The 25,991-nt window shown below is 54.5% G+C and overlaps 2 protein-coding genes and 1 non-coding gene across 5 annotated transcripts; 2 read left to right on the top strand and 1 right to left on the bottom strand.

Annotated features, from left to right (window-relative positions):
- The first annotated feature begins 1,256 nt into the window (after positions 1-1,256).
- On the top strand, positions 1,257-13,502 carry C19H8orf76 (chromosome 19 C8orf76 homolog). Of its 3 annotated transcripts, none has more exons than XM_054708747.1 (7): positions 1,257-1,469; positions 1,721-1,873; positions 2,638-2,733; positions 3,854-3,997; positions 7,336-7,754; positions 9,012-9,144; positions 12,852-13,024. In XM_054708747.1, exons 1-7 carry the CDS (start codon positions 1,353-1,355, stop codon positions 12,918-12,920), a joined length of 1,131 nt encoding a protein of 376 aa, XP_054564722.1. In that variant the 5' UTR covers positions 1,257-1,352; the 3' UTR covers positions 12,921-13,024. The 3 variants fall into 3 exon arrangements, with proteins under 3 accessions (XP_054564722.1, XP_054564721.1, XP_008141631.2); XM_054708746.1 differs by lacking the exon at positions 12,852-13,024 and adding an exon at positions 13,084-13,502 and having other exon boundaries at positions 1,262-1,469; XM_008143409.3 differs by lacking the exons at positions 1,721-1,873; positions 12,852-13,024 and adding an exon at positions 13,084-13,502 and having other exon boundaries at positions 1,265-1,469.
- On the top strand, positions 4,413-4,553 carry LOC114232136 (U4 spliceosomal RNA). The gene has a single exon (XR_008554659.1). It is a non-coding gene; the product is annotated as a U4 spliceosomal RNA (small nuclear RNA).
- A 231-nt stretch (positions 13,503-13,733) lies between the features above and the next one.
- FAM83A (family with sequence similarity 83 member A) lies at positions 13,734-25,536 on the bottom strand. The gene is made up of 4 exons (XM_008143410.3): positions 24,895-25,536; positions 19,725-19,892; positions 17,577-17,701; positions 13,734-15,628 (listed from the first exon to the last, which is right to left on the bottom strand). Exons 1-4 carry the CDS (start codon positions 25,372-25,374, stop codon positions 15,094-15,096), a joined length of 1,308 nt encoding a protein of 435 aa, XP_008141632.1. The 5' UTR covers positions 25,375-25,536; the 3' UTR covers positions 13,734-15,093.
- Between the last annotated feature and the right edge of the window lie 455 nt (positions 25,537-25,991).

Raw genomic sequence — 25,991 nt, 5'->3', positions numbered from 1 at the left:
CCTGTCTGAGAGAACCACATGGTGTTATGTGAACCCAGACAAGGAACATGTAACCAGACTTGGGAATCAGGAAAGGTTGATGGGAGGCAGCAAGATGGAGCACACTGGGAGGGGTCCTCTTGACAAAAGAAATGGCGAGGTGGCACCTGTAAGGGCAGGGAAGGTTGCAGGATGAGGGAAAAACTCAGGGAGGTCAATTCCAGAGAGGACCAGCTTGGCTGGAGAGCACTAATTCAGTTAGGGGGTGGGTAGTGGATTAGGTTCCCCTGGGGCAGTGATGGGCAACCTTTTGAGCTTGGTGTGCCAAACTTCGCCAAAAAACTGAGCATAACTCGGGTAGTGTGTCACTTTGAGGAAAAAAACATTATTTCGCAAATGTTTCATCCTCAGGAGCAGCAAATGTTTCATCCTCGGCATGCAGCCGCCTCAGCGGCCGCGTGGCATCAGAAATGGCTACGCGTGTCAGTGCTGTCACGCGTGTCAGAGGTTCGCCATCACTGCCCTAGGGTGTGTGGAATAGAAAACTGTGTTGAAGAGAGAACCCTGGAAGACAAATGGTGGGAGAGGAACTGGCGAGATGAGGACCAAGAGGAGGAAAACCAGAGAAAAGCTCCATGCCTGTTACCTGCTGTGTACATCGAGTGGTACTTTGTCAACACTCTCTGCTTCCGAGTCTCAGGGAACACCTTGAAAGTATAAAAATGGTAGTAAACATTAGTCTTAGAATTCTGGGATTTAGTATTTTCTCCAGGCAGAATGAGTGCTCCCGAATGGAGCCCCAGAGTAAATCTCTATATCCTCTGGTTTTTATTCTGGTCTTTGTTATTGGTGGTGTGTCTGCTCTGGAGACTTGGGGAATACTGACTCATTTACTTCCCAGCTCTTAGCCACTTGATAATTGATCCTGAGCAAGTTACTTAACCTCTATAAGCCCAATATCTTCATTTGCAAAATAGGAATCACTGTGTCTTTCATAAGGAAAGGATATAAAGTGCAAAAAGAAGTGCTTAACACAGTGTCAAGAATATCGTCAGTGGTGAAAAAAAAAATGGTACCTACCGATTTTACACAGCTACCCTGGGGCTGGTGCTTTTTGATGCGAACATATAAGGAACGCTCTGCCCATCTCCTGAGACCGAGAAGTCCAACCCTGTCCCCGAGTTCGGTCAGTTTGTGAGTCAGTTAAAAATCTCAGCTCAACGACGACTCCCAACCTGCAGTGGGCTTCCAGAGACTACAAATCCCAGGATGCCGCGCTCTGGCCCTTGGCGGCCCCGCCCCTTCGCGTTAGCCCGCACTTGGGCGCCGCTCTAGGCACCGCCTCCTCTCGATGCCCCCTCCGTGGGCGCGCGATGGAGGCCGGGTGCTGGTTGCTGGGCGGCGAGTTCGAGGACTCGGTGTTCGAAGAGAGGCGGGAGCGGCGCCCGGGACCGCCCGCGTCTTACCGCGCCAAGCTCTGCGAGCCGCAGGTAAGAGGGCGGGGCCTCTTCTCCACGTCCCGGCCCCCCGTCCTCGCCTGGGCCCCCGGGCCCTGGCTTCCGCGGGTCCCGGCACCGGGGCCCACCTGGCCTCCCCGGTTGCCCCGGTGCCCACCCGGCCTCCCGTTATCTCTAACCACCGCGAGGGTCGGAGGGCGCAAGGAAACCCCCGCGCGGTCGCGATGAACTGGCCGCAGGCGTTTGGCGGGTCTCGCTGTGACGTCCTGGTCTCCCCTACCCAGCTGTCAACTCTGCGGACCCCCACGGGCCTTGCCTGCACCGACTGCAGCCGGGCCTCAGCGCCCCCACAAATCCAGCCGCCGCCCACGGCCCAGACCTTAGCGTGGTCCGCCCCCGACGGCGACGTCCTCCACCCGCCAACGAGCCTGCCCTCGGTCAGCGGTGTCCCCCTCCCTGCCCACGTAATCTCGCTCTGATGGTCAGAATCCCTCAGTTGTATCCATTTCTCAGGTCACATCTTAAAACACTGTCTCCTTCAAGAAGTGTTTTCTCATATTTTTAAAAATTATTTTAGAGAGGGAGAGAGAGAGACATCAACGATGAGAGAGAATCATGGGTCGGCTGCCTCCTGCACGCCCCACCCTGGGGATCAGCCCACAACCGGGGCTCGTGCCCTGACCGGGAATGGAACCCTGACCTCCTGGCTCCTAGGTCCACGCCAACCACTGAGCCACGCCGGCCGGGCCAAGAAGTGTTTTCTGATTTCCCTTTCCAGCCCCAAATTTTTGCCTTTGACTCCTTCCACCGCCACCCCGCCCCTTTTAGCTTCTATTAAAACGCAGAACACCTGCCAGTATCCCATAAAGCTCTTTTAGACCCCGAATGCTAGACGATCACCTGGCAGTGGGCGCTTCGTTAATGCCTTTCAAAGTTGAGAGGCATCATATTATTGGCATGTGTATTAATTATGATCATTTTCATAAAAACTGGGCCGGGGGGGGGGGCGCGTCTGTGAGGGGGGGAAGGGGACATCATTAAAATCGTCACTCTTCTATGCCAGGGTGTCTTCCTCTGTCTCATCCTGAAGAAGGAGGTCTTTTTTGAGACTCAATCGTTTAGTTATGGAAAAGTGCTTCTGAGTATGAGTTGGAAAAGCACAGCTTCGTTCTCTGTAATACACTCTTTTCACAATTTCTAGTGGTTTTATGGGGAAACGGAGAGCAGTGATGATGTGGAAGCTCTAACGGTCAAGAAATTCAGAGGGGACCTGGCCTACCGGCGGCAGGAGTATCAGGTAGAATTCCACATGTATAATAAGGCTGCGCTACTTGAAATGGGCTCTTGTTCCATAAGTTAGGGCATAGTTCAGTAACAGGTGTGTTGTTTGTGAAGATGAATTTAATCTTTTGCTATATGTGTTTGTAATCTTAGAATCCCAAGTCTCTGTCTTTTTCTTTTTTTAATAATTCTTTATTGTTGAAAGAATTACATATATACCATCCCCCCCCCCCGCATTGACCCCCTCCAACCTGCCACTCCCCACCCCACTCCCCACCCCAGACCTTCAGAACCCTATTGTCTGTGTCCATGGTCTGTCCTTTTCTTTTTCTTTTTTTTTAATATATTTTTATTGATTTCACATAGAAAAGGAGAGGGAGGGAGGTAGAAACATCAATGATGAGAGAGAATCATTGATCAGCTGCCTCCTGCACATTCCCTACTGGGGATCATGCCCACAACTGGGCATGTGCCCTTGACCTGAATCGAACCCAAGACCCTTCAGTCCACAGGCCAGTGCTCTATCCACTGAGCCAGACCGGCTAGGGCTGGTCTGTTCTTTTCTATGAGGTTCTATATAATTAGTTTTGTTTCTTGTAACTCCAGTATAGGAATCTTTTGGGGATCCTTGTAATTCGGATTCCCCATGCTCTGTATCTCCTCATTATGTGGGAGCCTCTATCACAGACCCCTCTTAGTGCCCCAGAAGCAAAGCACCCCAAAGTGTGTAAGAAAAGGGAGAAACTAACAGCTAGGTACCAGCTTTACATGTAGATCTCATTTCATCTTCATTAGAGTCCTGTTGTTATTTTGCTGATGAAAAGGTTATATAGCAAGTTAGTGGCAGAACCAACATTCAAACCCTGGTCTGTTTGGCTCCAGAATGTTCTTCCTACTATACTACGATGTTTTCTATGGTAGTGGTGATTTTATTCTCCAGCCATTTATTCTCTGCCTTTTAGAAGAATACCACTGACTGTAATCCTCAAGTCTTCCTTAGTTCATTGTTGGGGTCAGTTATGACATTACCTTCTGCCTAGGAAAAATCATCCCTATAACTGAGTCCTTTCTTCTGTGTTTTCCGCTTTTCTTCTCATCCCTCTCTTCATTTCCTCAACTGAACACATAATTGCCAGAAAGCACTGCAGGAATATTCCAGTATCTCTGATAAGTTACCACCTACAAATGTTGCCATGAAAAGGGATGTCCAGGAAGGCCAGGCTCGGTGTCTCGCTCACCTCGGAAGGCATGCAGAAGCACTGGCGATTGCTACGAACTTGGTGAGTGGTGTCATTGGTTATTTCTACTTGTTTTCCTAAGATGGTTGAATATTTTCTGAAACAAAACAAAAACCAGCTTCTTACAGCAAGATCTGTGGGTTTGGAGGAGCAGAAGAAAATTGCCAATGATGTGAGAACTCTATGATGATGAACATTTTGGAGCTCTGGACATAATCATTTTCTTGTCATGTTTCTTCTTGATTATGATAATTCTTCATTGCCTGAAAATCTCATTTCCAAAGATTTTACTCTTGTTGGGAGTAAATACTGATGGAAGGATTATCAATGATCTCTTTCCTTCTTTAGGTTTTATTTTTCAAAATTTCTACAATGAACATGTATTACTTTTGTAAAGGGGGGATTTACCAAAAAATGACTAAAGATCATACTACGCCAAGCTTTAATAATCCTTTTTAGCTTTGCACAGTGGCAATATCGTAGCCAATGAGGTTTATCCGAGGTGCAATTATTGCTAATTTGGGGAAAAAAAATCCTTTTTTTCTTAAATGGAATTTGCAGAATTTTTTTTAAGGGATAAAGAAAAGCAACTCTTTGAATTCTACATTCTGCTTGTTTTTGTTTTTGTTTTCAGTTTAAGGCATCTATGGTTTACTTCTGGTTATTTGTGTAAATTTTAGGGAGTTGATCTCAAGTAAACAGTCCTAGTTTATAGATGGCCAGTGTTCTTCCTCAAAGGGAACTAATGAAGCGCATGTCACTGATCTTGACCTCTGTGGACCTAGTCGACCAAGGTCAGCCTTGAGTGTGCGTGCATCTGAACTGTCCTCTTTCTGGTTAACTAAGGGGAATCCCTAAATTTGCTTGCTGAGGGGTTCATCGCATAGGATCTCCACCTCTTGCAGTGAGAGGAAACCTTGGGGTAATTGTCTTCAGAACATGGAAAATAGCTGCATTTTTTCCTTTCTTTTTCTTCTCTCTAACGATTGTGGGTTAATTGGATGCATATTGTTGCAAGAACCTGTTTCTTAAACAATTTAAACATCTCATAGTGGTGTGTGATGAACTGTGTAAAGAAATTGCTTTCTGACAGTAAAGGACTCTCTTTTTCATTTATGTTCTTCACCGACATGTCAATCCCACGTGTGCCCAGTTCTGGGGTTAGTGCTGAGGAGGCAGATAAGGATGTCTATCCCCTGCACATACATCGCTCATTGGCAGTCCAGTGGGAGAACCCTAAGCCAGCTAACGCGTCAGCTCTTCTGTGGCTTTATTCTTTATTCCTAGTGTGACTGCCTGGCTCTGCTACTTCCTCACTGTGGGAGGTCATGCAGGTGATCTAATTCCTTTGTTGTGACTCATTGGCCTCATCTATAAAATGGGGATGAAAATAGAATCTGTTCTCAGGGATTGTCATGAGGATTAAGTGAGTCAAGCACTTAAATGAGCTATGCCTGGCACATGGTAGGCACTCAGTCAATATTAACTGGTCATCATCGCATCACAGAGGAGGTGCATATTCTGGAAAAATCACACCAAGTCATCCACATGGAACTTAACATCCACGGAGTTATTTACTGGTGATGCTGTCAGAAGCCTCCCATCAAAATCGTAGTTTGTATGTAACAACCTCTACCCCAACACACACTTGCTTTCTCAATATGAAAATGTTCTTACACAGAGTAAAGGCCCACAGAGTGGTTGTAGAACGGGAGTATTTGGTTCAGGCGGTCCAGTCACAGCACTTTCCTTATTGTACAAGAAGGGCATGAGGAGGTATGACTCAGCAGTTATTAAGCATCTGTTGTGTCTGAAGTGCTGTGCTCTGTGCTTGGGGTTCAGCCTTGAACGGAAACCCTCTAGGACTTCCTGGACTGTCGGGAAGGACAGAATACTCAACCAGAGTAATAGCAACACCAGGCAGGTTCTGTCGCTTGGAAGACACAGTGTGACCAGGTCGGTTGCGTGGGCTTTCTCTCCATCTTTTCACTCAGTACGTGACTGCTGAGAGGCCTCCCAAGCTTCCGCTCCCTGGAGCGCCAGGTCTTCGGCAGCAGCCTGGGTAGTTTCACTCAGTGCAGTTTTCTGTGGCCGCTCGATTTGCATACTAGACAGCCAGGTTTTCCTGTGACTTAAAATCAACTGAAAGGCCATTTAGTCTGCTGTCTGCTCTCCAGGCTTGAACTTAGAAAAGAAGGTTTGTTTTCTGTAACCCACAGGGCTTTTGCCATATGGCAAGTTAGGCAAGAGGTGGTGGCTCTGCTAAGGAGACCACAAAGGATTTTCTGATCAGAAGGAAACCAAGCAACCCCCTGGAGCCAAAAACACTGGCCTTGGTCAGAGCAGGGAAAGCATTTGGACTCAATTACGATGCAGCATGAGCTTCAGGGCTGTCCTGCTTAAGATCTAAGCCAAGGAACATTGGACATAGAGTTCATTCGAATCCTCAAGGAAATGACCATTTGGATTTTTAGAAAGCCTGGAATCTTACTAGTAAAATGGAACCGTTAGCGTAGGCCCCTAGTGGTCGGCAAACTCATTAGTCAACAGAGCCAAATATCAACAGTACAACGATTGAAATTTCTTTTGAGAGCCAAATTTTTTAAACTTAAACTTCTTCTAACGCCACTTCTTCAAAACAGACTCGCCCAGGCCGAAAACCAACTTCTGCGCAAGGGCCATGAAGTTTCAATCACACTGTACGTGAGCGCTCGCATGTGGTATTTTGTGGAAGAGCCACACTCAAGGGGCCAAAGAGCCGCAAGTGGCTTGCGAGCCGCAGTTTGCCGACCACGCCCATAGGGTATCAAAAAGTTGGCTTGGGTCTCTTAGCTGTGTGGCTGAAGGCAATAAAGATTATAATAGCCCTAACCGGTTTGGCTCAGTGGATAGAGCGTCGGCCTGTGGACTGAAAGGTCCCAGGTTCCATTCCGGTCAGGGGCATGTACCTTGTTTGCCGGCACATCCCCAGTAGGGGGTGTGCAGGAGGCAGCTGATTGATGTTTCTCCCTCATCGATGTTTCTAACTCTCTCTCCCTCTCCCTTCCTCTCTGTAAAAAATCAATAAAATATATTTTAAAAAAGATTATAATAAACTTGAAGATAAACTGGCAGTGATGTCTTTGGTGCTGAACTCTGTGTTATTGTTATGACATTAGGATCTTGGGAGTGATCGGTGCTTGCTTTACTGGGTAACATATATTTCTCTAGGTTTAGGGTTTCAAACAGATCTATTGAAAAGTACTTTGTTCACTCTCCTTGTGTAGCTGCTGAAAGATGCTTCTGGTTTATAACATATACAGCTGGGTGGTTAGGAACCTCCATTTGTACGTAGAAAACGGTCTGCAGTGTAATGTTTGTGACCTTTCTTTTCTCCTTAGGAAATGAAAGCAACGAACACAGACCATTTAACCACTGTGCTCTGCCTCCAGCTTGCCATTTGTTCAAGCTCGCAGGACGTGCAGCGCACCGCCTTCTGCCTTCAGAGACTGGTCTCTCTGCACCCTTTCAGCCCTTGGAGCTGGGGCCGGCTGGCAGAGGCCTACCTGGCCGCATCGTCCGCGTCATCTCACAGACAGAACCGTTCCCCCCCCAGTGACAGGACTGTCACCTCCGCCTGCCCACACGCAGGGAGAGACTGTCGTGTGTGTCTCCCTGAGACGTTGCCCGAGAGCTCCGTGTTTTCTGTGGAAACGAGCAGCAGTAACAGCCGGAAGAAGGAGGAAGCTCTGAAGAACTCTCGGGACTCTTTGTCGCTGGAGGCTCGGGTGAAAGCGTGCGCTTCCTTTATACGGACCAGGTAAACGGACAGTGCATTAAGCAATGTGCAGGATGCTAACTCAGAGTAAAGGTGTCCTTTTGCTAATTTTAAGTTTCAAAAAGTTCCAGGCTAGACTTGGTATATGTTTTTGAGATATTTCCTGTGGTCTAGACGCAAGTGCTTCCAGCGGCCAGGTAGGTGATGCAGACAGGTCAGATGAAAACAGGTGGGTGTGCATTGGGCCAGGATCTGTCATGAGCTCCCAGGGACTTCCCCCCGCACTTACACAAACTCCCCGTTTCTCTCCACCCCTGCGAGGGCTGACGTGAGCTGCCTCCCTCTCCTGTTCTCCGTGTTTACTGCAGTCTCTCTTCCTGCCTGTGCTCTGCCCACAGGGATCTTCGCGATTTGCACACACATCAAGTTAGTTCTTGTGTCAGAGCCCCTGCCCCTCGGCAACCCTCTTTCCCCAGATGGTCGTGTGGCTGGCTCCTCGTCCTGTAGGTCTTGGCTTGGGGTGTCTCAGAGGAGCCTCCTCCGCTGTCCCATCAAAGTAGACACTGCATCCACCCTCGCTTGGATTCCTTTTCATAGCACTCATCACTACCTGAGATTGTCTTGTTTGTGATCTCTCTTCTTCCTTCCCATGAAGCTGGAGCCTGTCTCCCAGGGCCTACAGTAGTGTGTGGTGTCTGCACAGTCAGTATTTCATAAACAACGAAGGGGCCACATGAGGGGGACAGGAGGGAGGGGGAGCCAGGAGACCAGGCTTTGATCATGATGCGGGAGTTCGTGGGGAGGCAGTTGCAAAGTGGTCATCAGGGAGTCCTCAGCGATTTGGGCCTGCTTCGGGAAATGGAAGTGAGCTGGAGAGTCTAATTAGTCCTTGAGGTCGGGCTGCTGTGGGCTCAGGGCCCTGGAGGGTCACAGAGCACTGACCGCAGAGGAACACATCCCAGGATTCTGGGGCGGAGCCTTTGACGGGAGGCCTGTCCTTTTCACTCCATGGCACGTGTGCTTTTGATCACGTGACTTCTGCAGGACGCCCTCTGAGAGCTTGCTGTCTAAGAGTTTCTTTGAGAAGCTTGGCCAATGCATTTTTCCAGAAGACGACTCTCCAGATAGACGACTATCCTGGGCCCTTTGTTCAGGATAAGAAGCTTTAGGGATGCGGATGAGGTGAGCGCCTGCGGCTGAGCCCAGCGGGACTCTCATCCAGCCGAACCCTGTGCTCTATGTGGACACCTCATTGCTTTCTTCCTGGAGCCTGCATGTCCGGACGTTTGTGTTTTTCAGGCTTTTGCTTCAGCTCACCCAGTCTCAGCAGACATCGTTTGCTTTGGAGAGGAACCTCAGGACCCAGCAGGAAATTGAAGATAAAATGAAAGGCTTTGGCTTCAAAGAAGACACTCTGCAGCTGATCACCGAGGTGAGTGACCCCCTGGAATTTATGTGAAGCGAGGCACCATGGATATTTTTCCTGGCGCCCACGCCCTTTTCTCAAAAACGAGGTCAGATCTCATCCTCCAAAGGACTTCCGTGTCCTGCCTTTACGTGCCTGGGGTCACTTCATCCCGAAAGCGCCTCTTCCTCGTCCTCCTGCCGCAGCGGCTGGAGCAGGGGCTCTGTTCATTCCAGGTTGCTGCTTGCCGTGCCTGCTGCCTGGGCACCAGCATGGGCAGCAGCTGGCTGCTGAGTGCTGAGTGGGGGAGGAATGAATGTTGACATTTGTGCAGGACTCTGTGTTTTCTCCTTCATTCATCCTCAGAACAGCCTGCGGGGCAGGTGGGGCTGAGTGAGGCGCAGAGATGCTGTGACTTGCCAAGGTCAGGATTTAAGGGGCAGAGTCACGCTGGAACCCGTCCAGTTGCAAGTCCATTGTCTGTCTGCCCCACCCGTTACTGCTTTGATGTTATGGAGACGTTCAGATGACAATCTTTTTAAACCTTTATTAGCTTTTAAAAAATATGCTGGCCCTAGACGGTTTGGCTCAGTGGATGGAGTGTCGGCCCGTGGACTGAAGGGTCCCAAGTTCAATTCCGGTCAAGGGCACTTACTTTGGTTGCAGGCTCACAACCAATCAATGAGTCTCTCTCACATCGATGTTTCTCTCTGTCTCTACCCCTCCCTTCTATTCTCTCTAAAAATCAATGGAAAAATATCCTTGGGTGAGGATTAACAAACAAACAAAATTGTATGCTGTTGAAATGTCTTCAGATGGCATTTGGAGATTATCCATGTACTTACGTAACTCCTCTTTGTGTATAATTGAAACTTGACAGCCCAGGGACTTTTCCCATGAGAATAACCCTGTCCGTATACATCCTAATGTCATGCTTTCAAGAAATGTTTACTGCATGCCCTGGCTCGTTTTGCTCAGTGGGTAGAGCATCAGCCTGTGGACTGAAGGGTCCTGGGTTCGATTCCCGTCAAGGGCTGGGTTGTGGGCTTGATCCTCAGTAGAGGCATGCAGAGGCAGCCAATCGATGATTCTCTCTCATCATTGATGTTTCTATCTCTCTCTCCCTCTCCCTTCCTCTCTGAAATCAATAAAAAATATATTTTTAAAAATGCTTACAGCAAATTGCCTGGCTCCTTCCTCCCTTCCCCAAACTAAGCTCCCACTTGACTCCTTTTCCCTGTTCTGGGATCACACCCTCCTGTCTTGTCTCTGAGCCTTTTCCAGCCTCCCCCTTCTCTGGGCTCTTTCCCTTGAGCCCACAGCCATGCCCAGACACCCTGCCTCTCTGAGCCGACCGCAGCCTTTCCTTGGTCTGGTTTCCATAGATATGTACGTAGCAGTGGGCCAGTCACTTTTTGTTTCCTCTTCCCTTTGCTCTGAGAGCTGCACTCCGCTTTTCTCCTGTATTTCTTACTGTCCCTCTGCCTCTTGAGACACCACTAGCTTCCTCCGAGGCCTAAGTGTTGCATTCTCCGAGGTTCTCCGTTCCCTCTGCCTTCCTCCCCCAGCAGTCAACCACACCAGAGCTCAGTGGTCGCCTCTGGGCTGCTGAGCCTCCAGTCTGGGTCTCTGCTCCCTGCTCTGGAACGCTTGTCTCACATCTCAGAGTAATTACCTACTGAGCGGTTAATCGGAGATGATTATTGATTATTCTGCTGTCACTTCAGCTACAGAATGTCTAAAATGGAACTGCTCACCAAAACACTTCCACCTTTCACCAGTGCCCGGCATACGGAGTGCCAGTGCCCGGCATACGGAGTGCCAGTGCCCGGCATACGGAGTGCCAGTGCCCGGCATACGGAGTGCCAGTGCCCGGCATACGGAGTGCCAGTGCCCGGCATACGGAGTGCCAGTGCCCGGCATACGGAGTACCGGTGCCCGGCATACGGAGTACCGGTGCCCGGCATACGGAGTGCCGGTGCCCGGCATACGGAGTGCCGGTGCCCGGCATACGGAGTGCCGGTGCCCGGCATACGGAGTGCCGGTGCCCGGCATACGGAGTGCCGGTGCCCGGCATACGGAGTGCCGGTGCCCGGCATAGGGAGTGCCGGTGCCCGGCATAGGGAGTGCCGGTGCCCGGCATACGGAGTGCCGGTGCCCGGCATACGGAGTGCCGGTGCCCGGCATACGGAGTGCCGGTGCCCGGCATACGGAGTGCCGGTGCCCGGCATACGGAGTGCCGGTGCCCGGCATACGGAGTGCCAGTGCCCGGCATACGGAGTGCCAGTGCCCGGCATACGGAGTACCAGTGCCCGGCATACGGAGTGCCAGTGCCCGGCATACGGAGTGCCAGTGCCCGGCATACGGAGTGCCAGTGCCCGGCATACGGAGTACCAGTGCCCGGCATACGGAGTGCCAGTGCCCGGCATACGGAGTACCAGTGCCCGGCATACGGAGTGCCAGTGCCCGGCATACGGAGTACCAGTGCCCGGCATACGGAGAGGAAGCACGGGGGAGTTGGAGAGAACCATCTCTTCCTTAGACTTAATTTTTTCCATTGACCCTGTCTGTCATTCTCGGTTATCCAGACCTGGAACCTCACAGCCTCATCCTCTGCTCTCACCGGTAGCCAGGCACCAAGCCCACCTTTCTTCAGGGCCCCTTCATTCCTCTTCACCACTAGCCGCAGTCCTTACCGACTCACGGGGGACTCGCACAGCGACCTCCGGGCTCATGTCCTTGCTTCCTTACCTTCTCCCCTCAGATCTGTCTGGAACGTTGCTGCTGAGTTCATCTTAAAACAGTGCTTGGAGGACTGGGTGGAAGGGGAGAGGGATTGAGGAGTACAGAATGGTAGTTACAGAATAGTCACTGGTTTGTGAAGAACAGCACAGGAAATACAGTCAATAATATTGCAAGAGCTACGTTTGGTGCCAGGTGGGTACTAGACTTATTGGGGATCACTTCGTAAATTATGTAATTGTCTAACCACTATGCTGTACACCCTAAATGAGTATAAAAGAGTGTTGAGTGTCAAGTATAATTGAAAAATAAAATTGAAAAAACAAATATTGCTTTGACCATATTACCTGCTTGCTTAAAACAAAAATGTATCAGGTCTAGTTTACAGCCTTGGTAATGATGTCCACGGCCTTCCAGAGAGTGACCCCAAACTTCTGACCTAGTAATTCCTTACCCAAGTCTTTGCCTCTACTAGACTGATCTGCCTGTATCTAACAAACCTGCCATGGGTTTCCCATCTCCACCTCCTTCTGTTCCTGTCCTCAAAGACACGGCCAAAATCCACATCCTCAGGCACCTTTCGCAGCGTGTCCTGTTCTGTGGCAGCTTCTCCCTCCTCTGAGCTCAGATGGAATGATGGCTTGAATAGATAGCTCTTTATTCCCCCTCAACCTGTCCTGTCCTCCCGCTCCGCCCCCCCAAGCAAGAACCTGTCTTAATCTTCCTGGTGTTTTATCAAAGAGAAACTAATGCAGAATCTGAACCTGATTCTGACCAGTAGGGGGCAGTATTGTGCCTCCAGAGGGCCAGCCTGCTTCTTTAATCTCGGAGGTTGCTGTGGTACCATTTCTGGAAGGACTGAGTTATATCCTGCCCAAGCCCTGCTCTTCACTCATTTTACAAGGAGGGAGGGTCCCTCGCAGTTGCATTTGTGCCAAGAGAAGATGCCCTCAGCTATGAGGAGGTGACTCGGCTTCCTGTGTCTTGACCAGTTCCGCTGCCACATGAGCACTTCTGCGACTGTTCGCTCGGGGAAGGATGAGACCGGAAACACGGGGTGATATTTTACCCATGGGTCCTCAGCTCGCCGCTTCTGATCAGACATCTTTTCGATACGCTGGAAAGGTTGGAATCGTCACCGCGCTGCTGAGGAGTCCTGCTTGTATGAAATCCTTTACGCCACGGCGAGTGCCCCTTTTACTGTTTTTTTTTCCCCTCCTGCAGGTTATGGGAGAGGATATCGTTCCAGAAAAAATAAAAGACGAGGTTCACAGCGAGGTGAAGTGTGTGGGCCCTGCAGCCCTGGCCGCCTTGGTGATTGCATCTTCGGAAGAATTTGAAGACAAGTGGTTCCGAAAGATCAAAGACCACTTCTGCTCCTTTGAAAACCAGTTCCATACACAGATGCAAATCTCTGCTTAAAAACAAAACATCTGGCCCTAGCTGGTTTGGCTCAGTGGATGGAGCGTCAGCCTGCAGACTGAAGGGTCTCGGGTTTGATTCCAGTCAGGGGCACGTGCCTGGGTTGCAGGCTTGATCCCCAGTGTGGGGCATGCAGGAGGCAGCTGATCAGTGATTCTCTTTCATCATTGATGTTTCTATCTCTCCCTCTCTGAAATCAATAAAAATATTTTTTCAAAAGACATCTGGCCCCATGTTAACTGTTCTTTACTTCAGAGAGAATCCACTGCTAACCATGAAATAGAGCGAATCAAACATGATGCTTTGTTTTATAAAAATGGCTTATCTCCCGGGTTCTTTCTATTGTGTTCCGTTTCTTGGATTTTTGCCATTCACCTCTCTGAGCCTCCTACCCCTTTACAAGTCATCTGTTGGGAGAGTGTGTAAAAGAGGCTTTTAGATTTTATAGGCTTTTAATTTTTTAAATACATTTTTATTGATTTAGGTGATCACAGATTTCTCTCCTCATGTTGCATGGTGCTGGCTCAGTGGGAGTCACCTGCAGCTGACGGGGACTCTCCAGGACACATGTGAGTTGGGGTCTCCGCCTGTTGCTGTGCCCGGGACACGGTGGGCAGCCCATTGCTGTTGTTTAATTTCACTCGCAGTAGAGACTGCGGGCGGGTGTCTCAGGATGGCCCTCAGCGAGCAGGCTGCCAGGGCAGGTGCAGCGGTGACTCTGGCCCGAGCGGAGCTACAGGTGGGTTAGGGAGGACTGGGAACTTGGAAAAGGACGTGCTCTGGCCTTCAGCCACCTCCTCGCCTGGTAAGTAAAACCCGCCTGGTCTCCTGGTGGGCATACTGTCGGGACGAGGGCCCAAGGCTGAGGACCCTTGGGAATCCAGTCCCACCAGGGAATGCCCAGCCCCGGCGCCCACGGCCGTATCTGTCAGGCGAAGCTGGGTCCTGGTGCAGTAACAAACACCCCCAGTCTCAGTGCTTGGACTACAAAGGTTCATTTCTTGCTCATATTGCTTATCCACTGCGAGTGGGTGGGGAGGAGTGGGGGCTGCTCACCGCACTCTCCTAGGAACCCGGCCGGCGGAGGGGCCTCCCCCTTGAGGCCAACTGCACCTGCTCCGGACGCTCTGGGAGCGTCGGCCTGGCAGTGACTCTGCACGGAACTGCCCTGGTCACCTCGATCCCGGGACGCCCGGCCTGCCCCATCTCTGCTGGCTGCAGAGTCCACCGGCCCCACACGGCTCACAGGGGCAGTTGTGGCAGTTGTGGGGCCTCATCCCTAAGTCCTCGGGCCAAGGGGTACCCAGTTTTCCGCCTTCCCCCTCCCAGAAACACCCAGAATGTTCCCAGGCCTTCTCCCGGATCTCTCTCCCGAGTCTGGGGAGAAGACTGTTCCTGCGAACCGGGAAACGGGAGTGCCTCGGTCACACGCACCCTCTGCTGCTCAGTGCCTCGTTCACCCACATGTAAAACGTGGGCCGTGTCCGCCCCGTCTCACATCCCGGCGGGTCCGAGAATGGCCATGTGGCAGCACTGGGCTCTTGGGAAGAACGGGCCCTACTTTCACCATTTTGTCCTCTAGTTCCCCATCCCCGTCACCCTGGAACCTTCTGGAATGTGCTGCTGCGTAGCCCAAACTAGAGAGGGGAACCCAGGGACGGGTGGGGTTGGCAAGTGAACGCTCTCAGGCCTGGGAGCATTCGAACAGGCAACAGTGCTGTCCAGGTGCTTCAGTTCTAGGGGAAGCAAAGCTGCCGTCGCTGAGGTGGGTCCCCAGGGGTCCTGGGAGGGCAGCTGGGGGGAGGGGGCCCTTCAGAAACGAGGGGCGGCCTGTAGGAACGGCCTCCAGACATGGGCCGCCCTGGGCAGCAGGCCCAGCTGCTCCAGCTGCAGCCGCGGGGCCCTGCAGGCGCCGAGTTTGCTGTAGAGAGCGAGCGGGCTGTCCTGGGGCCTCGGGGAGAAGTGGGCCTGCGGGGCCAGGGCCCCCCAAAGGCCGTGGTAGGGCTGAAGCCTGGGGGGCGGAGGCGGGTGTGGGGCCGGCGGGGTGCTCGGCCCTGAGGACACGGACAGGCTCCGGTTCTGGGGGTTGCTCCCGGTGGAGGGGCTGCTGAAGGGGTTGGAGGACAGGCGGCCACTGGCAGAGCAGCTGCTGCCGCTGAGGCGGCCGGGCGGGGGGCTGCGCCCCGCTCTGGGCGGGAGGGGTGCCACCAGCCTGGGGCACTTCAGGCCCATCACGGGCTGGGAGGCGGCGTAGAGGTGGCGGAACTCCTGGTCAAACAGCGCCACGGCCTGGCCCGTGAACTTGGAGAGGATGTTCCGGTGGACGTGTCCGCTGAGCCACGTGAAGCTGTGGGGAGGAGAGAGGGGGAGGGTGGGAATGGGCCACAGGGGGCCACCGGGACCTTCCTCAGGGGTGGGGGGGCAACAGCAGGACTGGAAGGAGGGGACCCCGCCCTCTGCCCCCCTGTGCTGCCTCGTGTCATCCTGCGGAAGCCCTGGCGGGACAGTGTGCCCCCTTTCACCAAAGGCAAAACTGGGGCTCCCAGGCCAGCCAATGTCGGCTGGCTGGCTAGTGAGGAAGTTGCCAGAGTGACTTTCTGGCCTCGGGTCAGGGTTCCTCCTGCTGCTCAGGTTATGGCCCCTTAGCCGATCCCCGCGGAGGGGGTGTGGGGCTGAGAAGGCAGCTCCTTGGAAGGCAGGGGCTATGTGATCATGAACATCTAGAGGGTGTAGGTCCATTTTCAGGCACGTGGACCCAGAGGGGCGGGTGGGGAGGGAGAATCCGGGTCCCTTGGCAGATGGAAAAGGGAACACAGGGCGAGCCCGCAGGAACCGGGCGTCCGGGGTTTGCCGGGACACCCAGGACAGGACACCCAGGACAGGACACCCTCAAGCAGAGGTCTTGGCCCTCCGTCCATCACAGGTTTTAGGAAAAAACAAAATGCTCAAGGCGTTTAGGTATGACTTTCTATGATTCCCTGATTTAACCAAATTCCTTTCTATTTTTTAAAGTATCTTTTTTATTGATTTCAGAGAGGAAGGGAGAGGGAGAGAGAGATAGAAACATCAATGATGAGAGAGAATCATTGACTGGCTGCCTCCTGCACGCCCCACACTGGGGATCGAGCCCACAACCTGGGCATGAGCCCTGACTGGGAATGGAACCGTGACCTCCTGGTTCATAGGTCAATGCTCAACCGCTGAGCCATATAGGCCAGGCGAAATTTCTTTCTATTTTTGATGAAAACTCCCCTCATCATGCCCTTCCCCCTTCATCCCCCCCAAAAAACAAACAAACAAACAACCCTTGAAAATGTCTGGTGAGAGCACAGAAGACCCACCAAGAGCATCAGGTCAGAGATCCCTGCGTCCCTAATCATGTGAACCCGGTGTGCACGCGATGGGGGCTGGGAGGTCAGAGGGCAGGGCATCCTGAGAGGCGGCGCCCACCAAGGGCCTCAGCCTCCAGCCGCCAGCCCGCCGGCCTTGCCAGTAGAAGGCAGGGCGGGCCCACAGAGGCTGGGGCAATCCTGGGAGGAACAAGGAGGCTTTGTTTCAGCCTCACCTCCCGCCCAGGAGCCGCCCACTCAGCCCCAGGTTGATGAGCAGCTGAGGCTGAGCCTAGGGCAGCCAGGTGACAGGGGAGGTGCAAAGACAGGCACAGTGGGGCTCCCGGCGACACTAAGAAATCTAACGCCCTGTGTTTGGAATCAGGCTTGGATGAGGTCAACAACTACATGCTTTGCTCAGTAAAACAGGTCCAAAGGTGCCCTGGCAACTGCTGAGGTCCCCACGCACCCAGAGGCCCCTGGGCTGCCACCTGAGCCTTTGTGCTCGTCCCCCACCCCTCGGCCAAAGAGGCAGACCGCTCTTCAGTTTGGTAGAACTGGAGACAACCAGAGAGAAGGGCCAGACTACTGGAAGCCCAGGGAGAGCCAGGCTGAAGACATGGGGTGAGGGCTTTCCTGTTTGTTGCTTTGTTTCCATTGGCTACAGCTCTAAGGGTCCCAGGGGGAAGGATCCTGATAGGCTAACAGATGACCCTGAATGCTGAGGGCAAAAGCATTGTCCTGCCCTCTCTCCAGGAGCCGGATTTCCAGTTCTCAGGGATGGCCCTGCATCTTGAAGACCCAGGAAGAGCCCATTTCCTTCCTTCCCCCCCCCCCCCCATTTGTTCAGGCCTGTCCTCCCTCCTGGGAACTGCTGATGGGGGGCAGGGGTGTGCCTGAGGCTGGTGGGCACCACACTCAGCCTTGGCCTCCACGAAGCCGCAACAGGTGAGACCCAGCGCTCACCTGTACGATCCAGAAAGGACGTATCTCCAGTCCGAGATGATGAACTTCTCCTGGACTTGGCCGGCGAACTTCCTGCCTGACTTGGCGCAGTACACCTCTGCTCCCACGCTCCGGATGGAAATGTTCTGTTGGAAGGGAGGTCCAGGTGTTGCTCGCCAATCACGTATTTACAGATACACGTCTGCCCAGGACAAAGTCTGGGAGGATGCTCACCAACACGGAAACGGGGTTATCTCTAGCTGGTGGGATTATGGGCCATTTTTACTTTATCCTTGGCTGAATTCTCTAACTGGCCTTCATTGTCCTGGCAATACTCAAAGTAACAGAAGAAAAAAAAGGGAGGGGGGATGGTAGAAAGCAGAAAATAGAAGCCGTGGGTCAGTGCCCCTGGAGCCGTCAGTCTCGGCTCCCATGGACCACGGAGGTCTGGCAGGGCCATTGCCTTGTGAGTGGCTTTAGTGACATGAGTGCCTGACCCCAAGCTGGTCAGCGGGAAGGCTCAGTGCAGCCAGAGGAGACAGCTGTGTGGAGACCTCACTGGACCCTCCATTGTTGTGTCTAAAAAAAGGTGTGTTGCCTAGCTGGTTTGGCTCAACGGATAGAGCGTCGGCCTACAGACTTAAGGGTTCCGGGTTTGATTCCGGTCAAGGGCACATGCCCAGGTTATGGGTTTGATCCCCAGTGGGGGCTGTGCAGGAGGCAGCCAATCAATGATTCTCTCTCTTCGTTGATGTTTCTCTCTCTCCCTTCCTCTCTGAAATCAATACAAATATATTAAAAAATTTTTTTAAATAAATAAAAATAAGTTTAAAAAGGTGTGTCCACGCCCAAATCCTGGTCCTGTTTGTCCCCTTCCTCCCCAGCAGCGCCTGCTGCCCGCCGGCATGGAAGCCTGGGAAGGCCGGAGAGATGAAGGCGGGCGGGCGAAGCACGGGCATCTGAGAGGAAGGTGGAGCACTGCTGGGCGGGCTCTGGGAGGGGACACCCAATGCCCCCCGCTGCTCCTCCGGCTCCTCTAAGCTCTGAGATTGCGGGAGGAGGGCCACCTCCCACTGTCCCTTGGTGGCCCGTGTGAGCCATGAAGACAAGGCCGGCGCCGACTCTCCTGTTTCTATGGCCTCATGCTGAGCAGTGGGATCCAGGTAAGATGAAGCAGACCCAGTAATCAGAGGCCCGGGGCCTGTGACACCAGGGGTGCCTGAACTCAGCCGCCTGGCGGTCAGCGTGGAGGGACAGGCAGGGGGACGGGAGGAGGACCGGCCTCCAGGAGGCGAACCTGCCTGAGCTACAGGGAGCCACCAGGGAGCACCATCAGCTGTTCAGCGGGGCCTGCTGCAAAGCCACGGGCGCCTGGACATTTGACCTTGGATTAGCTGCCCCAGAGGCGACACTGAGGGAGCCCTTATCTCGGGGTTTCCTTTCTCATTGCCGGAAGAAGGAGGTGGGGAGGCTGGTTAAGTCCCAGGGGATGAGCTTCCTGTTGGGGCTACAGAGGGCTGCCCCCCCTCCTGCCCGGGAATCACACAGGTGCTCAGGTTGCCCTGCGTGAAACGCCCACGGGCTCCCTCAGCTGAACGCAGTGAAGGTGGAAATGCCAGAGGCTGATGCTCAGCCGCTGCCCTGCCCTTCCTGCCCCGGGCAGCTCGGGGAGGTCAAAGGGCTATGAGTGGGTCTGGCTGGCGTGGCTCAGTGGTTGAGCACCTACCTATGAACCAGGAGGTCACGGCTCAATTCCCATTTAGGGCACATGCCCAGGTTGTAAGCTCCATCCCCAGTGTGGGGCGTGCAGGAGGCAGCTGATCAATGATTCTCTCTCAGCATTGATGTTTCTATCTCCCTCTCCTCTCCCTTCCTCTCTGAAGTCAATAAAAATGTATTTTTTAAAGAAAGGCTATGAGTGGAAGTGAAAATCTCTTCCAAGTCCGGTGTTCATCCCGAGGGACCTCCTCCCCCCTTTCTCCGGCCACTGCAATCCTGGAGGCCACATCTTCCTATGGAGCTACAAGATGAGGGGGGGCCGTCTGACCTTCACTTTGAGCAAGAAATAAACCTTATTGTGTGACGCCACGGCACAGTGGGTACCTATCCCCGTGCCCTGGCCTGCCTTGTTCTAATCCACGGCGCCTTTCAGCCTCCCCTCGGGCCTACCTTGAGGTGCCGGTCAGAGACCTGCGCTCTGTCACACATCTCCTGGAAGAGCGGCACGCCGCCCTGGTCCAGGAGCACGCAGACCAGCACCCCGCGCTTGTTGGCCGCCTCCAGGATGTCACAGAAGATCTCCACGTCCGTGAACACGTCCATCAGGATGGCCAGGACCTGGGCCAGGGCAAGGGGGCAAATACAGAAGGGTCAGGTCCAGTGCTAACTGGTTTCGGCGGAACTTAGTCCCATGGGCCTGGGAGCGCTGGCCCCACGGCGCTGGCAGAGGGGAGGGAGGTGCAGGCACCAAGCTCAGAAGCCCTTGGGATTTCCTGAGCGAGCTCTTCGCCCGTCCGTGGGAGGACACAGCGAGATGCCGCCTATCAACCAAGATGTGGGCTCTCACTGACACTGCCCGACCTTGATCTTGGACCTCCAGCCTCCAGAACTTCTTGATGCGAGTGTCTGGGCCGGGGAGGGAACGGCTGACACATTGCTCACCCTGGGCCGGACGTCAGGAAGGATGTTCTAGCTGGGAGACCGTGATCCTTGAGCTCCGTGCCTGTTAGGGCACAATCAGGTGCCTGTACACATTTACGTTTATGGGCCCTCTCTGCTGAAAGATAAATGCTCTTCATCCAAGCTAGCGACAGAAGAGGCAATTATCCCTCCCAGGATGGCAGTAAATCCCCCGGTGTGTCCCAGCGAGGCCCTTGTTCTCCTGAGACGGGGCTGGTGAGCTCCTTTAGGAGGAGATGGTGCGGTTTCTGCTCTGATGGCCTCACTCCGACCCTGTCCTGACCCGAGACCCTCCTCTCTCCCCCCTGACCACCTCCCTCAGACCTGCTGGCAATGACCCGGTGACCTGTGGGGACTGGGGGGTGAGGTGAGGGGGATAGCCCATCCCAGGCAGGGTCTCCGCCTGAAAAGGCAGTGCTTGCCCCCTGGGGGTGGGCGGGGCGTGGAGGTGGGGAGCTGCTTTCTCCTGGCTCCACTCCAGCCTCCCAACCTCCCAGAGAGCTGATTAGATTTCTTCTTTCTACAGTCAATCCATGTCTTGCTCAGAGAGTGGGAAAGGCAAAGGGAGCAAGGAGAGGGGGCTTGTCTGCTAAACTTCTCCAACTTTCTGCTCTCAGGACCCCTTTACACTCTTAAAAATTATTGAGGCCCTAGCCGGTTTGGCTCAGTGGATAGAGCATTGGCCTGTGGCCTGAAAGGTCTGGGGTTTGATTCCGGTCAAGGGTACATACCTTGGTTGCAGGCTCGACCCCCCACCCTGGTCAGGTCTTGTGTGGGAGGCAACCAGTCGATGTGTCTCTCTCACATCAATGTTTCTCTCTTTTTGTCTCCCCCTCCCTTCCACTCTCTAAAAATCAATGGAAAAATATCCTTGGGTGAAGATTAAAAAAAAAATTATTGAGGATTCCAAAGAGCTTTGGTTTATGTGAATTATAGCTATGGATATTTATCATATTAGAAACTAAATGTGAGGACATTTTGAAGTGTTTATTTATTAGTTATCTTAAAATAACTAATATTAGTTACTGAAAACAATATTAAACTCATTACGTGTTAATATAAATAACCCTTTTAATAAAAAATAACTGTATCTTCCAAAACAACAGCAGAATGTAGTGAGCGGGGTGTTGTCGATCTCTGTGGCGTCTGGCTGCACAGGAGACAGCTGGCCTTGCATGTCTGCTTCCGCAGCAATCTGTGGTGGCGGTTGTTTGGGTGGAAGTGTGTGCAGAGAAACTGGCCTCACACAGATACGTGGTTAAAAAGGGAAGGACCTTACAGACCCGCTTGAAAGGGTCCTTGGCCCCTCTTGGAGGGCGTATTGATCACGGCTTGTGGATTTTGTATGTAATGATGCTTTGACATCCCAGAGCTGCTGATTCCTAGAGATAGCAAACACCTGGCCTGTGCGCATGTCTTTGATGTGCAAACAACGCAATCCAAAGCCGACATCCAACTACCCTCTTCTTTAACTCGCACACAACAACCCCATAAATAGCACTTCATCGCCCAGGCCAGGGCCGGGACCACCAGGGACCCTCTGTAGCCCAGAGCCTGCCCACCTGACCCAGACAGGCCCACCTCAAACTGTTCGCTGCGCCCTCCTTGTCCCTCCTGCAGAACCACGAGACAGGCTCGTGTCCCTGCTGTCCCCTTGCCGCCCTGCCTCCTGCCCGCCCCGGTGCTTCCCGGCTGGCCCTGCATGGCACGGGAGCTGTGCCACACCTCCTTCCTCCACGTCTGCGTGGCCTTCGGCGCCTGGTTCGAGCAAACCTCACGTGGGAACCCTAGTCAGAGTACGCTGATGGTCCAGGCCAATTTGCCATACGCTTGCGGGCAGGCGAGGATGTAACCTGTTCATGTTAACGTAGCACGAGCGTGTATCCCTCATTGGCACGAGGCCTCTTCTGTCTGAGCGTGTATATAAGTTGCCACTGACCAGCCAGGCGGGCTGGGCCGCTTTGTGGGGCCGCTTAGAAGAACTACTTTGCCTGATGGCTCCTGCGTAGCAATGGCTACTTGGTCTACAATGAAATCTCTCCTGCATGTGCCTATGACTTCTCATGTCTTCTCCAGCTAATACCTGGCATCCTACAAAGGACTGTTGGCCCAAAGGATAAGGCAGAGCTGCTGTGGCCTTTGATCCCTGTTCCCACCCTCATCACTCCCCGAGGTCCCCTGTCAACCAGCTGTCCCACCAGAGGGATGGCGTGTCTCCCCACCTCCTGGACCCTCAGCTCTCTCAGACCTGACCTTGGTGTCTGACACTCCCTAGGCCTGGAATGCCTTCCCCTCCCCGCTCTGCCTGGCAAACTCTTACTCAGCCTTTGAGACTCAACTCAGAGGCCACCTCTTCGTGAAGCCCGCCTTAGTCACCTTCCTGTCTACTTCCAGGCACAGTGGTTGCTCAAGCTCAGGCTGCCACCCACCAATGGATTCCTCACCCCCCACCCCCACCCCATTCTCTCCTCTCCTCTCCTTCCTCCCGGGGCAGCTGAGCTCCCCAAAGGGAAGGAGGCTCCTGTGTGCTCTGCCATGCTGGCTTGGCTGACAGAATTGCCGGCACCCTGCTGGCACGTGGCCAGTTCTGTGTCCTAGATCAGGGCCATAGTGGCGGCCACTGTCAGCTGTAGCTCCTCCTGCCCCAGGTGCCCAAGATGACTCTCCAGCCCAGGCTATAGATGCCCACTCCGCTCCCCCAGAGCCCGGAGGGGTGAGAATGGACTCCAAGGGAAGAAATGTGTCACCTGCAAACCTTCTCCCTCTCTCTCTGATCACTTAAAAGTTAAATTTTGGTTACGCTGAAAAGAACTCAAAAAAGAATGAGCTGATATTTAAGCTCACGTTTTTGTTGGGGTTCCAAGTTTAATGCTGTGTGAAATCCAAAGGCTCCTGGAAAAGCCTCCAGGGCTGTGCAGGTTGTGTGGGGGGTGGGGAGGCTGTGTGTGGGGGGTGGGGAGGCTGTGTGGGGGGTAGGCAGGCTGTGTGGGGGGTGGGGAGGCTGTGTGTGGGGTAGGCAGGCTGTGTGGGGGGTGAGCAGGCTGTGTGGTGGGTGGGGAGGCTGTGTGGTGATGGGGATGGGGAGGCTGTGTGGGGATGGGGTTGGGGAGGGAGGGAGCGGAGTTCTGGAAAATTTAAATTGAAGGAACAATGCGTGGAGCAGCAGCTTTTCCTGTCACCGGGCTGCTTCCGAGCAGTGTCTCCTGTTCCGTGGCGGCGGCAATAGGGTTTGGCAGATGGTCCCAGGCAGGCAGCCAGGGGTGTGGGCCCGTCGTGGGGCTGGCTGCATGACCTGGGCAAGTCCCTCAGCCTCCCCAGGCCTCGGATCCCACGCTGGACGAGGGTCCCTTCCAGCACCCAGGGCCTGCTTCTCAGTGTGCCGGCTCTGGTCTCCCCGTGCGTGAAGCTCAGTGCTCTCCCAGGCGTGGGCACCACTGGGGGTGGGGATTCTTCACTGAAGCTGCTGCCCACAGGGTGAGCGACCCCCCGGAAAGAAGCCAGGTTAGGGCTTGTGAAGCGTAAACCCCTGGCCGAAAACCCCTGGCCGAGTCCCTCTCCTTCCCCTCCTGCCCCCACCCCCAGCAAGGCTTCCCTCCTGCCTCTGTGGCCTGAGGCCTGCTGATGTCCTTCACCAGCACGGCCAGTTAGGAATCTAAAACAACACAAATCAGAGATTTCACCTCAAAGTAAGACTTTTCAGCTCCTCTTAGCAGGTAGGAAGACGGCTCTGTTGGTGCTGAGTTGGTGCCACCTTCTTTGCCACAGACCCCACCACTCCCTCTTGTCCCAGGCCCCCATGAACTTCACCCATTTAGATGCCTGTCAGGCCTTTGCAGGCAGAGTTTGTGATCCACACACACACACACACACACACACACACACACACACACACACGAGGGCTGCAGGATGGGCTGCTCCCACGGAGATGCCAGAGGGGCTGGACCCCAGCTCCAGGCTGTCACTGAAGTGGGCTGTGATCCCGCTCGGAGCCTTCAGTGGCTCCCACTGCCCACAGGGGGGAGAGCAAACGCCTCAGCGCAGCTCCCGACCGCTCCAGGTCCTGCCCCGCCTCCTGCCACTCAGTACTGAGTGACTGCAGACTCGCACGCCCGCCACGCTCTGTGTTCAGATCCCTCGGCCTGCGCCCCCCTTACCTTCCCTGCTTTGTGCCTGACTAGCGCCTACACCTGCTCAGGACCAGCCCGAAGCCTCTCTTTCTGGAAGCCTCTCCGGACTCCCAGCTGGGCCAGGCGCCTCGCCTCTTTGCTTCCAGAGGAAGGGGCCGCTCCAGGGGGCACTCGCTGCTCCCTCATCCTCTCCGACTTGCCTAGCCCTGTCTGCCTCCATTGGTGGTCGGGCAGAAAGGGGGCCAGGTTAGAGCTGACGTGCGGAAAAGCGTCTCCAGCAGCCTGCAGCCTGGGTGGCGGGGACGGGAGGGAAGACGAGGCCCAGGCAGGACTATTGCAGGAGCTCAGGGATGGGGTGGTGCCTGGGGCCCAGGCCGTGACCGAGGGGTCCAGGAAGTCAGAGATCCCGGGTGAGGCAGAGGGTGGCATCTCTGACTCCATCCCTTAGGGCGGGACGCACCCCTCTGCCCCCTCCACCAGGCCCCGTTCCTCCCCGCCCGCCCTGGCCAAGGGGCCAGCTCAGCCATCGCTACCTGGCTGGTCCGGGTGATGCAGCGGCGGATGAGGTCCCTGATGTTGCTGTGCTTGTCCGTCTGGAAGTACACGGTGGCGCTGGACCGTTCCTTCAGGTAGGGCTTCTCGGCCGAGGCCCAGGTGTGCAGCAGGGCGGGCTCGCTGTCCTCCGAGGCCACGGGGTAGTAGGTCCCTGACTGCAGGGAGCACGAGTCCAGCCCCTTGGTTCCTGCCTCGGCCCCTCCCGGGGTGTCCGGCGTACAGGGGGGCTCCTTGGCCTGGGCCTGGATATACTGGGTCTCCGCGGAGGACAGGAAGTCCACCTCCCCTTCCTGGCGGAGCACCTGCCCGTAGGCCTCGGGCCCGCCGTCCAGGAGGGCATCTGTGGCCAGCCGGGCGCTCTCGTGGTCGCTGAAGTCGGCCCTGGCCGGCCGGACCCACTGGCTCTTGACATCCTCCAGGCGTCTCCGGATCTTGCCCACCTGCCTTGCCCGGCTCATGCTGCCCTGTCCCTGGTGGCGGTGGGGAGGCAGCACTCCAGCTGTTCCTGATGTCGGGCTGGCAGCCCCCCACCGCGGGGGAGTGGAGTTCCTAGAAGCACCCAGCTCCCGGGACTGCTGTGCACCAGCGTCCGGGGCGCTCTGCCACCTCACAGCCGCTCCCAGGAGTCATTTCCCGCTGTTCTGAGCAATGCTCACCTGGAAGAGAGCCCCGCTGCGCCCGCCGGGCGGGGCCTATCTCTCTGCGACACCTGCCCTGCCCGCCGGCCAGGGGCGCTGCTCCATCATGCCCTGGCACTCATCTAGGAAACTCCCTCCTCCCAGCGGCAGGCAGCGGGCGGCCAAGGTGAGCCGGTTTCCCGCTTGCTTGTTGCACAATCTCCCCGAGACCCTCGGGTCCTTGTTACAAAGCAGGGAGCCTCTCCCAGCCCATCACCTCTGTGCTCCTCAGTTCAACACCCAGCATTCAAAGACCAGGGTCTCCCGGGGGCACATGCTGCCCCCAGACCCGCCTTCCGACCCCGTGAGCTGGGAAGCTGGGTGCACCCCAGTGCTCCTCCTCCCTCCTGGTGACACCCCAGCTCCCAGTCCTTCCTTTGCTCTGCAAAAGCTCTTGT

This window comes from Eptesicus fuscus, chromosome 19, assembly GCF_027574615.1.
Source record: "Eptesicus fuscus isolate TK198812 chromosome 19, DD_ASM_mEF_20220401, whole genome shotgun sequence".
Classification (NCBI taxonomy): Eukaryota; Metazoa; Chordata; class Mammalia; order Chiroptera; family Vespertilionidae; genus Eptesicus; species Eptesicus fuscus.
This window is presented reverse-complemented; position numbering and strand designations above follow the sequence as displayed.

What these genes read in the sequence shown, in the direction of transcription:
- FAM83A (XM_008143410.3), bottom strand. Translation starts at nt 25,374, where the DNA reads ATGAGCCGGGCAAGGCAGGTGGGCAAGATCCGGAGACGCCTGGAGGAT. An exon ending in GCATCACCCGGACCAGCCAG is followed by an intron (nt 19,893 to 24,894) that starts GTAGCGATGGCT and finishes GCCCTGGCCCAG; the next exon opens with GTCCTGGCCATCCTGATGGA. An exon ending in TCTCTGACCGGCACCTCAAG is followed by an intron (nt 17,702 to 19,724) that starts GTAGGCCCGAGG and finishes CCCTTCCAACAG; the next exon opens with AACATTTCCATCCGGAGCGT.
- C19H8orf76 (XM_054708746.1), top strand. Translation starts at nt 1,353, where the DNA reads ATGGAGGCCGGGTGCTGGTTGCTGGGCGGCGAGTTCGAGGACTCGGTG. An exon ending in CCAAGCTCTGCGAGCCGCAG is followed by an intron (nt 1,470 to 1,720) that starts GTAAGAGGGCGG and finishes TCCCCTACCCAG; the next exon opens with CTGTCAACTCTGCGGACCCC. An exon ending in TGGCGATTGCTACGAACTTG is followed by an intron (nt 3,998 to 7,335) that starts GTGAGTGGTGTC and finishes TTTTCTCCTTAG; the next exon opens with GAAATGAAAGCAACGAACAC.